This window comes from Barbatula barbatula (assembly GCF_947034865.1).
Source record: "Barbatula barbatula genome assembly, chromosome: 9".
Lineage (NCBI taxonomy): Eukaryota > Metazoa > Chordata > Actinopteri > Cypriniformes > Nemacheilidae > Barbatula > Barbatula barbatula.
In genome coordinates, this window is record NC_136772.1 from 18,500,499 (window position 1) to 18,516,710 (window position 16,212).

At 35.7% G+C, this 16,212-nt stretch overlaps 1 protein-coding gene across 1 annotated transcript; it reads left to right on the top strand.

The window, feature by feature from the left end:
- Positions 1 to 4,951: 4,951 nt before the first annotated feature.
- Positions 4,952 to 9,058, top strand: rgcc (regulator of cell cycle). The gene is made up of 5 exons (XM_079463808.1): positions 4,952 to 5,184; positions 5,363 to 5,533; positions 7,537 to 7,644; positions 7,742 to 7,804; positions 8,160 to 9,058. The coding sequence occupies exons 1-5, from the start codon at positions 5,151 to 5,153 to the stop codon at positions 8,165 to 8,167; spliced, it is 384 nt and encodes a 127-aa protein (XP_079319934.1). The 5' UTR covers positions 4,952 to 5,150; the 3' UTR covers positions 8,168 to 9,058.
- Positions 9,059 to 16,212: the final 7,154 nt, after the last annotated feature.

The window sequence follows — 16,212 nt, forward strand, 5'->3', positions numbered from 1 at the left end:
TGGATTTGATCTTAAACAAATAGTTTTCCTGGTATTTTGGCAAAGACGTGTTATCTGAAACCTTATACTCTATTGGGTTCCATCGTGACTATTAGTTTGTGTAGTGGTACACTTTGTGTGTTCTCTGCTTTCCATCTTCATTTTGAAGAAAACATTTTTCATTCTCTTTTAAAGATCGGGTAGTGGGGCGCCATACACGCCTTCGCCTTGGGCCCCCAATTTGCTAAATCCGCCACTGTTTGCAATATACAGAAACTGTCTGAGTTAGGGAAGCTTTATTAAATAAATAAACCAGAATAGTTAAAGAATATTTAGCTATAGTGTAAAGTAGGCTTGGAACATGATTTTCAGGGAAAAGGAGAACAAATATTTACCTTGTTTTCTCCAGTGAAAGTTTTCAAATAAAAGCAGTTTTCCATGTTTAGCCTTTGTTTCAGTCTCAGACAATTTTTTTATGAATATTTAGATAACCGTAACTAGTCACAAAAGAATGTGACTTAATGAAAGAAAAGAGTTGTCCACATTCTCAGCTCAGAGGTTTGTGGATAACTCTAATTTTCCCCTTTATCAGACATCTGCAAGGGACCCTTGAGTTGTCCACATTCTCAGCTCAGAGGTTTGTGGATAACTCTAATTTTCCCCTTTATCAGACATCTGCAAGGGACCCTTTGGAAAAAGAGGATGTAGAGGCCATTTTCCTGACCTTGGCCTACAAGATAGAATCACACGCCACTGAGGCTGAAACAGCTTGATGAGGCCAACTTCACAACTCACACGTGAACAGGATAAGACAATCTGTTTATGCTAACACACAAGCTCATCCATTTTCGTGACGTTTTCATGAGACAGGGCAACGTGTGGGCTTTTCTTTAGTTTTTCTTTACATTCATGACAATAGGATTTGCATTTGGTGTTTGCATACAATTTACAAATGCCTTTAAAAGCATGAGACATTGAACAAGTGAAACACATTTTACAAAGCAGGTGTTGTTTGATGTGCTAGAAATGCCTCCAATGTAATATAATAACTGCATCTTATTATTTTGGGAGATTTTTAACTGTCTTGAAACACACTTGTAACATTATCAGTCTATATTGACATTGCATTTAATTTCAATGCTGAATGGTTATGAACCTGTTGCAACATTTTCAAGTAGGCCTAGTGTTTTGCTTTGTTAAAATTCTGAAGGCAGCCTGATAAAGTTTTGGTGGACAAAAGTTTTTTTTGTGGACAATAACCACGAGTAGCCTATTCTGCCTTGTTAAATGTTTTCAAAGTATTGATATAATTTGTCACTGCATATTTAAATCTCTACTAATCTTTTGAGAGATAACATTTGGAAAACGTACTTTATATTGCACTTGAAATTAACTATGTTTTGTCATGTTTAAAGATGATTTGCCATCCTATAATTAAATTAGTGAATATGTTATCATTGTTTAAACAGAAAAGGTTTAAATTGATTCATTATGTGCTTTTATGTTGTCAATTTATTTTACTTTGAAAAAAAGCAGTTACAGTGAAATGAACAAAAAACATAATTTAATATTTAAGGTTAATCACAATCATAGATAATAAAAAATATATATAATGACTTAATTATAAGGTAAAATAACGTGATTAGTCCAAATTGTTTTATTGAAACACTTAGAAAATTCCTGTGACATAATTTCACAGTCCCATTTTTATTGTATTTTGTGAACACAACCTATAGCAGTTTCTCAGAAAGTAAGTGTTGTTTTTGACACCTACCATGTGCACTAAACCCTAAAGTCTGCAGGCAAGTGCAGCTGCAAACACATGCCTGGTTTTTCCATTTGATCAAGACACCAAAGTTGTGAAGAATGCATTTTCAGAGTGGTAAATTCCACACCTCACTAAAATAGCCTGTAGGATTAAACCTTTAAGTGTTAACGGTTGTCATAATTCTGACTTTTTGAAAGCTGCCAAATGTTTAAGTGTAGGTTTTTGATAAAGTTGGTGTAATTACATTTAGACACCACCAGATGTCTGTACAAACTTAACTTGGGGCAAATTGGAGCCATTGTTCTGTAAATGACACAGGCGTTATGCATAAAAACAGGGATTAAAACAAACACTTTTTGTAATAATTGATTAAAATACATGATTGTATTTTGATCGTGACAATTTAAGGAGAAAAAAAATCTGAAATATTTGCATGAATTCCACTATCGCTTAACAGCATGCACTGAAACTAGTGGATCAGCTTGTTTCCATAAGCAACTTGATGCTTTACTTCGATGATAGGACTTAAGATGATACGAAATTTTGTACAAAGTTAGCAGGTAAAATCACAAATGTACTTAAAATTGATTAGTGACACCTGCAACTTTGCATCTAAGTAATCCATTATTTCCATTTAGGCCAATTTGGACATCTACTGGATACCGCTATTTCTGTTTATTTTTTACTGAATCAGACTGGTGGTAAAAAAAGTTTTGCCAAGCTATGTTTAAAAATAGAGAAATATCTCATCAATGTGTCCTTCATGTGTCATAGTGGCTGTTTACAAAAAGGCTCTTTTAAGAGGGAATGACCGCCAGTAGTTGTTTTTGTTTTATTTTGACGCCAGGAGATATAACTCACACGGAGGGCTAATCGGCTCAAGCGTCTCAATGGCAATGCAATTCCCACGTACATCATGCCCGCCATAGACTATGGCAAGCCATTTTGACATAAAATACGCCTGGCTGTACTAGTCATAATTTAGTTTTGACTAGTCAAAATTCCAATTCCAGATATCTCTTCTGTAATTTTGAGTCGTCGCAATTGGAATTAGTATATCTACAATGTGATTATTAATAGTCATAACAGGCAATGAAGATATCTATAATGTTATTCTGGCTATTCATAATATACATTTGAGATATCTACAATGCTGTTTTGACTAGTCATATTCTTCCATTGACTTCCATTGAAAAATATTTTCAGATATCTACAAATGTGTTTTGATTGGGTAGAAACTGCAATTAAAGATATCTATAATAATTTTTTTACTAGGCATAATTCCAATTAGAGATATCTTGAACTAATTTTTACTAGTGATAATTCAATTAGAGATATCTCTAACTGAGTTACCACCAGTAGAAATCATAATTAGAGATATCTTTAACTGGTCTTTGACTAGTCATAATCACATTTAAGAAATATTTAATGAATAATTTTTAAAGATATCCAAAACCACATTTGCAGATATCTGAAAGTAACTTATTACTAGTCTTATTTTAATTGTAGATATCTTGAATTGGATTTTTGACTCGACAAAACTAAATTAGAGATATCTTGAATTGAAATTCTTCCTAGTGATATCTCATTTAAAGATATCTGCAATTTAATTATGAATATCTCAGTCTGATTTGTAACTAGGAAGATCTTTCTTTGGATATATCTTCATTTAGCTTGGCGACAGGAAGAATTTCAATATAGATATCTGGAATTAACATTCTAACTAGTCAAAATTACTTCATAGATATCTAAAATGAATGCATGCAAATACACTTTTTCTAAGCCCCACCTTAAGCGTTTTTAACCAATCCTTCCTTGGAAACTGTTGTCAGCTGCCATTTTGTCAAATAATTATATAATAAAGGTCTTACATTTTGTGTCATTCAAACTGCTTCATACAAAAGTCATAAGGTAAGCAGAGGTATTAGTTAAATATCGTAATGTTGGAGATTTGTGCTGTGGATTAAATAGTGTTTGCCTTTATTCCAAATGAACACATTTAAGATAAGCATCTGTATAGGCATCATGTCTGGTGCAACAATTTGATTCATTTGTAAATATTTAATTGCACTGGACTCATCACTGAACACAACAGAACATCACCATCATTGATCTCTTACTATAATATAATACAATACTCCCACCTTGTGTGTAACTACCTAAAGACACAACTTAACCTGCATTAACAATACATACTGTATGCATAACGAAACATACTTATAAATGCCATTAATGAATGTTAAACTATGATTCACTTGTAATCTTCTTCAAAAAAAGTTATATATTTTGTATATATACAAAATAAATTACAACAAAACAAGCAGTTTGCTGATCTTTGTATTTATTGAACATTAGGCCTACACATTGTTTGGTCCGCTTTGTCACATGACTGCAATTAAAATCTCAGCGCTATGCAGACATGCATGTTGGACATCTTTTACCACATGAATGCATCCAAATATTATTTAATAATCACGTAAGAAGCATACTTCATTCGGTTCTTTTCTCTCCTTGACAAGTTACAAACGCTGTCTACTGTTGTTAGCCGTTAGCACTAGGTATAAGGAGGGGTAACCCTTATTTCAGTTAGATGGAAGGGTCTTTAATACATCCAACTGGAGAAAGCGTAACAGCTAACAAACCCATAGACATCCATTTTAAAAACTAGCTTGTTGTCTCCTTGCTGTGTTCCGATGAAGCTAAGGTGATAGCATTAGCCGTTGCGCTTTTGGCTTTGGCTCTGGTGTAGGGGAGGAGCTGAGGAGATTAAATCTCACGTCACACAACAGCAGATTCGACTAGGTGCAGGCACAATTCAGATATCTTAAAATATAATTGTGACAAGTCGAAACTGAATTCGAGATATCTTTAAATACTTTGCGTATGTGTGACGAGATAATTTTAGATATCTATGACATCATTACAGATATCTCAAATAGAGTTTTGACTAGTCAAAACATATTTACAGATTTCTCGAATCAGATTTCTTACTAGCGCAATTATAATTGCAGATATCTCTAATTATCAATTTGACTAGTGAAATTATAATTATGACTTGTCGAAATACAATTGAAACTATCTAAAATATATTTTATGGATAGTCAAAACATAGGTTTATATGTCAAAACGGCTTGCCATAATAGACAAGTATGATGCCCGCCGTCACAAACCACCGCCCCCATCCGGAAAATGTTAAAGAACTCCACCGCACAAACGCCCCCTTCAGGAATCACCGCCCCCACCCATAGTCGGGCAATATTTAAAACAACTTCAGCCAGCGCAGTGTGCAAGCAAAGCAGATCACAGTCCACGCTGTTTGTGTCTATTTTACAGAGGAAACAAAACTCGCCTTGTTTTATATCGGATATTTCAGAACTGAAGATTGGAACCGCTTGGAATAAAAATGAAGTCTCCAAATATAAAGGCACAAAGCAAATGTAAGTTATAAAGTTATCTTCTTTAAAAAATTGGAAACATGTTTGAGGACGGGAAAGACACTCTTAAACGCTTAGACCCGACCACTGTAGCCGGAGATGCAGCAGTTTTAATGAGTTCACATATTGTCTCTGCGTGCAGAAGGAGGGTTGACATTAAAACGAATATTGTCATTTTCAGCATTTCTTAAGGATGATGACCTCAGTGCCGTGTTGTGTGAATTCGACGCTGTTATTGAAGATTTCACGTCCCCGGTGGAGAAGAGACACTTCAGATACGACGAGCACTTAAAAACTATGAAAAGACGGAGTAGCACGAGCGTCAGCGACAGCGGCATCAGCGACTCTGAGAGTGAGTACAAATAAATAAATAAAAGAAAAATAAAAGAAACGGTTTAAGCACAAAAAAGACAGTGAGTACAATATTAAGGAGACCATCAGACCAATAATAGAAACACACGTGCTTTACCATGACCTCATTATCTCTGCGGAACGTTTCCTTAAGATTGTTTTAAACAGCGCACAGCCTACTACATAGACCTAATCTGATCTAATCTGATCTGCGCCCACCAACAAATACTAGGGGACAGATTTGCCTTGAAATAAATGTAAAGACCATGACATTTTGATAATGAAAAACAACGATTTTACTTTTGTGTCATCCTTTGGAAATATAGAAAAATCTACATTTTTGTTAAGGGGTTACTGCGGGTTGTGTGTCAATTGGTGATGATCAAAGACTTTAGCCTATTGAGTTGTCAGTTCTGATGCTGAGAGAGTACAATTTATACTTGCTACTAGCCGATTGTGAACCGTTTCGGTGACAGTAGGTATAGTAATGACTATTAAGTGACAACGGATGAGTATTTTTACAAGTGGAAGCATTTTTTGTGTGTGACAGCTCATACCAAGAACATGAAGACATGAGTGCATGGAACACTATGAACAGTTTTAAGAAACCCTTTTTAATGTAATTGGCCACTTTTGCCATAAAAGTGTTTTGATTACTGATCAAAAAGTTGAGTTTTTTTAAACCCTTATTATTTTCATTAGGAACAAACAGGAAAGCTTGAAACTATTTGATTGGATGATCTGTCTCGCACAGAATCAGAATGTTCATTATGTTCATTGTACTCTGCGCCAAAGGATATTGACTTGCCAGTGCTGTTTTTACACATCATTTTCTCAGTTGGTTCACTCCAGACACTGGAGATGAAAAGTATACCAACATAGTATAAAAACAATCAGAAATTACCTTTGAATCAAACATTAAATGTATTAGTATTGCCATGCTTAAGAACAAAATCAATATGCTATAGGACTGTTGGCTATAGACTAAAAGCCACTGATCTACAGCATGAACCTTTTTTTTGCTTCCACACTTAAAATGTTCTGAAACAGAGACAGGAGTGCGCAATGACTGAGCAAAGATGGCAAGATTGGATTTCGGTATAGTGTTCTGCTTTGCTTTAAATGTGCGTACGCTCTGACATACTGGACTAACTCTTTGACTTTAAATGAACCTGCTTGAGGGTGGGTCACAGTTAAAATATCTCTGAAAGTGTGTTTGTGAGTGAATGGAGCATGAAAGACTGTTATTAGAGCAGTTGTATTGATTACTCTGCAATGCAAGCAGAGACGAAAAATCCCCCAAACACCCCCTACACCCTTTGGTTATAGGTCAGTGCACATGTTTGACAAGAATGAGTGCTGGTATTCTAACTGGTTTTGGTACCCAGATTTTAAATGGAACCTCACATAGGCAGTACTGCCATTGTTTAATTTCCAAAAGTAAACAAAAATGTTTTTAATGTCAAGCATTTTAATGTAATACATTTACATTGTTATGTGCCGGCCAATGGGGACTCTAGGCTGTATAGCGAAAATATGATTTGTTCTGTCTTTAAATGTCTTGATGGGTTTGGCTCCTAGCAGCAAATAATTCACTGCTGCACAAGTTAGCACACTCTTATTCTTGTTTCATGTTAAAATGTATTGATATTGGTCTTTAGAGATTGTGATGTTATTCAATCTGCCTGGATTTGAATTTGGCTGGATTCTGACAAGTGACAAACTATACAAAACTCAATACAATATTTGTGAAGTGGTTTTCTTCTCCTTGTGAAAGGTATAAAAGTCAAAAGCCTTCATGTTTTGTTATCCTAATGCTGAATATTATATGGTTGATTACATTTTATTATTCACATGCAACATTGTTTTTCCTGCTTTATCTGTTTGGGTTGCAACCCATCGATCGAACGTCATTGCTAAAATTTGTGATTGGACTGTACTGGAAGCTGTATACAAAGAGGAATCACCAGCTACCATCTCTGACTCTTCTCCCTTCTGTAACAGGTGCAGAGTCATTAAACAGAAACAGCTTCAGCTGTAGTGATGAGAAACTCAACTCTCCCACAGTTTTCACCCCTTCATCAATGAGTCCTTTGGCTGCATCTCCTAAACGTAAGTAAATATATCTTTCAGTCAGTTCCAGGTTTACTTGCTTTAATGTCTATGTCAAACTGTAACGCTACATGACCTGTACATTTTTCCGTTACAGCTAAACTTGGAGACACAAAAGAATTGGAGGACTTCATTGCTGACCTGGACAGAACATTAGCAAGTAAGTGCTGTTGTGTCATTAAGTGTGAATCAGACCAAGTGACCTTGTTTGGAGTTGACATTGGTTCATCATTAGGCATTTAGTGACTGCTCACATTTTGTTACAGATTTGTTTTGATATAAAAAGTATTTTTCAAATATATTTTAATAAATATATATATGTATATGTATTGTATATGCGTGTTACATGTTGTCATGTTTAAGAGGTTCTACTCTGTTCATGTACTGATGCAGATATGTTTATTGGGCTGAAAGTGTTTATTTTGGGGGTGTCTCTTAATCCTTCCCCCAACACACTGAGAATAGCCATGACACCCAAAATACCAATTGTCCCCTGCTGGCATGTTTCTCTTCAGGCATGTAAGTGAGAGACGGGATGACTGGTGCACCACATTGTAGCTCTGCCTGGAGGAGACAGCCAGACTGCACCTGACAAACCTGAACTACTGTGAAAATGCTGAATGATCACTTTGTGTCCATACACAAATGTAAAAGAAATACATATTTCACAGGGTTGGCTGTGCTGCCTGAAAACTTGAGCTGTAATATTATTTAAATAGCTTTTTATAAAAACAAATATGTTTTGTAGAGGTGGTTATTGTAAATGTTTCTGGAATACCATTTTTCTTTTTGGAATTTATATTTTTGTAATATTTTATGTAAATATTGTTTCAAACTCTATAAGAAGCATTTATTTTGTTTTATTGAATTATTGAGCTTAAAATCATGATTCGAATATGACCATAAATGTAAGTCTTCACAAGAAAAACTGGAAAAGGGATATTATTTAATGCAACTAATGTCTTAAAAATATTAAAGTTGATTTTAACATATTTCATGTTGTTTTGTTGTTCTACTTTTAGTGCTTGGTTTATATCTATGGTCAGAAAGGCAAACTAACACAATATTAAATATTGCTGCAGTATATTTACATTTTGCACAGTACACCGTTTGTCTGTATGCATAGAATATTGAATCATCTATAGTGTGCTTTGTCCCACATTTGATCTATAGACAAATTTACTCCATGTAGTCACATTCTGTACAAGAGCATGTTTCTAATGGATTTAGGGCAGTTACTCATCTTAAATAAGTGATTGACCCCACAGCAGAGACTTCAGATTGTAAGCAGTTGCGGTGATGACACATGGTCACCTTTTCAGCAAATCTGTCAATGTGATCCTCTGGTCTGCCGACCACAAGCCTGTTGCTTCATTTAAGGTCGTCACAAATAATAAAAAAGCAAGTTACTGTCCTACTGTCATGCTGATTTGTCAATACATAATTTTATTCATACTATAAACATAAAAAAACAGCTATTAGGTGAAATAATGCCCATCATTGCAAAGCACTGTATGCATGATGAACCGAGCATTCTATGTTCTATATTTTTACTTGTCCAGTGGTTTTAAAGGGATTGTTTACCCAAAAAAGAATTCTGTTAACATTATTTCATCCTCATGTTATTCCTGCATAAAACATTTGTCTGTGGTAAACAAAATATATTTTGAGAAATGTCTCATTTGAATGGGCAAATGAGACTCATGTCACACTCGTTGGGGGCCATTTATGTTTAGGTACCAACATTCTTCAAAATATTGTTTGTTCTGCAGAACAATGTTTGGAATGACATAAGAGTGCGTAAATGATGAAAGAACTTCTCCTTTAACTATGGCCACAAACAGGCTCCATTTATCTCAGCTTTAAATCACATTGGTTCCCGTTCTCTGCAAAAAATTATGTTCTTACTAAGCATTTTTGTATCGTTTTATAGTACAAATATCTTAAAATTCTTAAATCAAGATACATTTTCTTGACCAGAAAAGTGACCTAAGATATTTAGTTTTGTTTTATTAAAGGAAATTGAAGCATTAGGGAAATTCTTCCACTTTCTTTGCTTGTTTTAAACATAAATTTCCATAATTCTTATATTAGATTTCGATTTCGGGTGAACTTTCTTTACAACCCAGTCTCACAGCAGTTCGTGGCATCGACACAACATTTGGAATCTATTAATCGTGTTCATGGACACTAATATCCCCATTTTTTTTATGTCAGTGAGCACGACGCAAAAAATGTGAGTTTCACTAGTTGGCAAAACAATGATAAATGACATCACAGGGGAAAGGGAAATCATAAGAAATGATACCAATGAGAATTCGTAGGAATTCACACGAATGAACCACCTTGTAAAATAGGTATGAATTACCATCAGATTGCATTGATATATATTTACAGTATACATATGAAAGATAACGTATATTAAAATACATTCGATTGAAAGCCGTGCAGAATGACACGGAAAAAGGGGGAACTTCTTGTCGGTAAACACGAATTAATAGATTACAGTTAGTGATTATGTCAAAAATTCCTGTGAACCTTAAACTTATTCTTAACACGTAACACGTATTTAGATTTGTATTGGCATTTTTAAAAAGAAGTGTGGAATAGCACTTATTTACAAAAAGATAAGCAACTGTGGTTTTGCTGAATCTATTTCTAGACTGAGTGAAAGCCAATCAGAGCTTATCAAGTTTATCAGATAATATCAAACATTGGCACAGTGTAGATGAGCATTGGTCAGCATTAAACAGAAGTAAAAAAATATTTTACTCAGCACATGCTGCAAACACACATACAGCAGCTGTTCTCCACATGCCCTGATTGTTCTGAAGGTGGATATGGTGACACGACAGCTTTAACCACAAGATAAGTTATAAAACAGGTTGGCGGCGAGCAGCTCCTAGCTGTGGGGGCTTGGCTGGGTGAGGATGGGCAGTGGTGTGAGAGTGTGGGAAGCCGGTAGTAGTCCAATAGCCAAGATCAACATTTTCTACAAATGGACGATCAGTGTCCTGCATAGTTAAGCAAAATTCTACATTCACGACTCCTCTGTTTTAGGTAGAGTTTGAGTTTAAATGGTCAGGCACCAGCTGTTGAATTGTGGGTTGAACTGAAATGACAAATAGTGAACTTAACAGAACAGAAATTCAGAGAAACTCAACAAGCAAGCACAATGTACTTCATTATTAAGTAATTTCACTACATAATACATTTATCTTAGGTATTCTGTTGGGAAGTTTGCATAATAGAAGTCTACTTTAGGTTGATTGGGCACATTTTAATTCTTGGTTACCAACTCAAATAAAATTTGATTTAATAAAAATGTAAAACAAACAGATTTGCTTAAATATTTCTAACGTTTCTAACTAAATCTTATACCTATATTTATACCTAAAATAATGACCGGTTGGAGCTGGTGTTTATTTTATCGAGGCTCAGATGACCCCCAGTCTAGCCAATATCTGTGCAGCTACTCTCTTTAGTGCTCTTAAATAAGACATGAAACAGTTAAACAAGGTTGTTCATGAACTGATGTTGTAGGGCAAGATGTAAATAACATAGCTCTTGCCTCATTTAAAAAGACCTGAGGCAGACCTAAGTTAAAGTTACCTAAACAGACAATGTCAAGCTACGTTTGACAGAGTGAAGTAAAGTAAAAAATATGGAACTGACAAACATCGCTGAGCTATATGCTTGCAAGAACATGATTCCTATGAACAGGGAAAATGAAAAAAAAATTAACTGGCAGGCCTGTGACATTTTTTCATTTTAAGTTCAAATATAGGTCAAATGAGTCAGAGCAACCTGCAAGAAAGGCTTTAGCATCGCAGTTAGATGATGAAGTTCTTGGCTTTAAGTGATAGGAAAAATATCAATCAATGCTAATGTAAAGAGAAAGCAATGCTAAAGGAGCAGTGTCTTGAAAAGTCTGCTGAGTGGATTTCATGTCATTAAATCGGTTCAGTTATTTACGATTTTCTTTTTTGAATGTGATGCTTAGCTGGAGTTGAGATATGTTGTACAGTATTTACCATTAAGATGTTTATTTACATTTAGATACTAGTAGGGATCTATGAGGTTCCAGTATTGCATACACTCAGGAATTAGATGAATACAGACTCTATAAATCTGTACCCCTTACTTGCACACACAAAATTCTCATCAGCCTGCAACTCACTCATGTGCAGGAGTGTTGCATGGTGGTATGTAGCCCCAGAGCCAGTGGGGCACATTGATTTAAAGTGATGGGACTCCTAGGCCCGAGCTTTCTGTTCTTAAACACCGCCCCTCTATTGTGTCTGTCCTTCCCCCTGACCTCTGAGTCACCAGCTACTTTTCACTAACACATAGGGCAAAAGAGCCTAGGTCAAAGGTCACTTCAAAAGACATCAGGGTTCCAGAGGGAGAAAAATTCCTCTTTATTAGCTGTAAAAGTAATTTTTTTTGCTAAAACTGGTGTGACATTAACTGTGCAATGCATGGAATTTAATGAATTGTTAATAACAATAATAATAATAATAATAATTCAGAGATAAAAATTCAAATGTAGAAAACTGTCAAGGTCATTTTCATGTAATGTTTCTGTTATATATTTAATAGGTAACTTAAGATATTATACAAAAACTGTTACATAAACTATTATCTATTAAGTCTGAAAAAACAGGTGTTTGGATTATCTCTGTACCAGTATTAAGGAAACAGTGTGAAAATACAGATGGTCTTTTGTAATTCAGACCTCTATTGTGATTAGACAGTCTGGTCTCCATCTGCTGTGGGGTGTTCAACTATCCTCGTATCCATGGGAAAATGATTCCCTGACTGTCACATGCTGGAAAAAGCCTCTTGACTGCGTATTTGAAAGAACAATCACGAATGACATATCTTTAATATCTCAATTGTACCACCCAGACAACAAAGAGAAAAAAGGACCTGCTTCTGAGTTTTTTCTCCTCGATAGTTTCAAAGATCTGGGCAATGTCTCGAGACTCACCAAGTAACAGGAGACAGAGCGGAAGTCTGGTATTGTTATGAGTGAATCATTTACTCTTTGCCCATTCAGAAAGTCAACCAGTAAGGACAGAATGGTCACATGAATTCTAAGGGAAATTAAGTGTAAGCGATAACATTCAGACCTAGCTTTCCATTGCTTGTTTTGGGGTGCCAATGCAAACCCATTAACACTTGTTTGTAAATACTTATAAGTTTGAAGGGTATGTGTTGTGGTTTTAAATCGAGAACAGCTTTCATGTTGACTGGTGTAGTAATGTTGAGTATGAATGAGAAGTTAATGTTCAAAGAGAGAGGCAGAGAGGCAGAGAGAGAGAGAGAGAGAGAGAGAGAGAGAGAGAGAGAGAGAGAGAGAGAGAGAGAGAGAGAGAGAGTGAGAGTGAGAGTGAGAGTGAGAGTGAGAGTGAGAGTGAGAGTGAGAGTGAGAGTGAGTGAGTGAGTGAGTGAGTGAGTGAGTGAGTGAGTGAGTGAGTGAGTGAGATTGTGGCACTATAATAAACAATTTGTTCCTATTCATTAGTCAATGCATCTTTCAGCACAACTTACTTATCTGCTTGTGGCAGGTCAGTGGCTGCCAGGGGAGAAAAGAAAGGCCACTTTGAGAACTCATGAATGAGTATTAAGCAGGGGTTTGCCAATGTCACGCAAGGGCTTAATTTAGCAGACTTTAAAGAAAGGCTGTCTCCTGCAGACTGCTTTTTATTGAGCATTACTTTACATGCAGCGTGAGTGGTGCTTTAAAGGAATAGTTTAAAAATGTTTTGTTATCAAACACTGTTTACCTTCCCGTATTACTTTCTAATATCAACAGGTGAATTTATGAAGAATTTTACAACAACTCTCCCTCTTCCATATAACGAAAGTGAATAAGGACTGGGGCTGTCAAGATTTATGAAAAAAAGTTGGTAACATCAGAGGGGTTTGACAACACGGTTTGGTTACAAGAGCCAGTGATCATTACAGAACATTATGATTTAAGTTTCTCGTCTGTGTCTTACACAAAGACATTATACTGATGTGATATATGTGTTTTGGTGCTTGAAAGCTCCAGTTCCTCAAAAAAAGGAAAATATACCACCAGAATTATAAATAAGATGAACTATTGCATTGATGGATGAACCACAATATACATTTTATGTCCAAAACAAATTTCTGAAAGTAGACTTTCTTCCAGTTTTCTGAAAAGTAATACATTGAAATTTTTGCAAAAATGCAAATAAACATTATCAATTTTTAATACTTTTTGTAAAAGGAGTGACCTCCTGCCACATTATTTTCATCTCTCCTACCAACTCGCTCCTGTCAGACTGAGGAGGTGGGCATATTTGTGCATCTTGTGGAATCAACACCCTTTCATTTGGACTAATGTGAGACTCCCTGCAGGCGTCAAGGTTTACCCTGACCACACCTTCACCGAACACTTCTCTGGAGACTGACCTGTCACAACACTTCTTTCATCCTCTCAGCATTTTTGAGTCTAGCATTTTTTTCTTTCAGTTTTTGAACTGACTCGACTGTGAGTGGACCATTAAAAGGTTGTTTCAGATAAAGCAGCACTGTGCCTATAGCCCAAGGTTAGCGGTGTGACCTGAATGATTATCTGTCAATATTAACTCATTACACCAGCTTTCCCTCCAGTACTTTCAATGTTATGTGAGAGTGAGCTGGGCTGGGTACAAATAACATTTACCTAATGATATGTTAGTGACTGCTTAGAAAATGTTTTTATTATAACATCTGACATTAATCTTTTTTTATTTATTTTTTCATGTAATACATTTTGCATATCAGTGAACCCGAGTTCAGAAATCTCAAATGTGTAAAATTCACATCTCCACATGACTTATTGCTCTTGAAATGCTAATTTAGCAGCAAGTGGTTAAGCTGCCAAAGCTGTTGAGCGATTGTATCTCTGCAACCAGCAGTGGATGTCAAAAACTGCCAGCCAATACTTTGACCTAATTAGCACGGGACAAATGAGGTAGAAAATGCCAAAAAGAGTGTGCCTACATACAATATATTCCTGTATGTATCATGTACAGTATGTATGTTTGGCAATAATAAAGGGGTGTATATATCTTGGATTATTATTAGCATTCTAGTTATTAGGATTACTAGAAACATGGACCCACAAAAATACAACAAATACTGATTCATACACAAATACTAAAATATATATATATGGCACTCAAATACTACTATACTCAATGTATAAATGTATGTATAAATCCATAATCAGAATGAAAACTGAACAAACATTTTCACAACATGATCTTGAGTTTCTATTCATCAATGCTCTAAATAAAAATGTGTTTATTAAGTTTGCATTGTAAAGCTACAGGGCTGAAGCAATAAATTTCCAAATGGGTCGGCAATGTTTACATTAGAAGACTTTCTTTAACGGCGTATGTTTGAGCATGGTGTGGCTTTAATGTCATGATGTCATGAGCAATCGAGTTCTATTGAAAAATAGAGCTTAACATCAATGAGACTTTTATCAAAGGGTCTTCTTTTGTCTCCTATAGGGCCCCAGCATCTGAATCTACAGGGGTGAGTGTGATATGACCTTCTCTAATTACTGTTCACATCCATGCAGTGAAAACAGGCAAGCAGAGTGCCAGCTCCACCCAAACAAAAGATGAATGCTCGATGTTTCCTCAGAGCTTCACCACTGCGGCTCACCCTGTTCTAACTTGCCCATGTGTAATATTTTCCAAAGCCCAAATCAATGTACACAAGGTGGGTGAATGGTTATATTAATGGAGTACTTGAGTTAAGCTTAAGGACTAGCTGGAATAAGAATCCTTAGGCATTTGAGGTAGTGACATGAAATAAACCGTGATGCTGCTTTGACATGCAGGTATAAAATTCATAAGATTTCAGAAATAACTAAAACCCAAACCATTTATTACATCTCTTTTCTAGTGTGGTTTGTGCTTGCGAATGTAGCGCCCTCCCCCTCCCTGGCTGTTGTGATTTCTATGTCCCAGTGGTTTAATGCAGCAGCGGAAGGTTTAATGCAGCAGTCAAAAGATTGACCAATCAAATTTGATAAAAATGTTCATAGTTCACAGAATTCCAGCCGATCAAATTACAGAGACCACGCAGAATCAAACAACGCTAATCAAACTAAAGACAGAACTTTCAGCCAATCAAATTGAAGGACGCAGAACTTACTGTCAGTAGGCGGGTGCTTAACATGCACGGACTCCAGTGCAGGGATTCAGTTTTAATGGTGACCGTGTAGTGAGATGAAAGAAGTCATTACAAAATAATGTAATGGTAAGATACAGAGATGCAAACTACTTATGTTCGAGTAAACATGTCTAAGAACACACTGAAAGAGATAAGATTATAGCATATGAGGCATAACACATTACTGTGTATATACGGTCCAAGAATTCAATAGACTGCAGAACTATCATCACAGGTAACTAAATTACTTTTTTCAAATGTGTATTGAATATACAGTGTAGTTTTAAAAAGGTTATTAAGTTCTTTTTAGTAAGCTTATAAGTTTTCAACTTACTTAATAAGTCCAAAGAGTGACTGTTTTCT

Bases quoted from the DNA above. Each gene is read 5' to 3' on its own strand.
- rgcc (XM_079463808.1), top strand. From the start codon at position 5,151: ATGAAGTCTCCAAATATAAAGGCACAAAGCAAAT. The intron at 5,534-7,536 runs GTGAGTACAAAT...CTTCTGTAACAG, and splicing joins CGGCATCAGCGACTCTGAGA to GTGCAGAGTCATTAAACAGA. The intron at 7,645-7,741 runs GTAAGTAAATAT...TTTCCGTTACAG, and splicing joins TTTGGCTGCATCTCCTAAAC to CTAAACTTGGAGACACAAAA.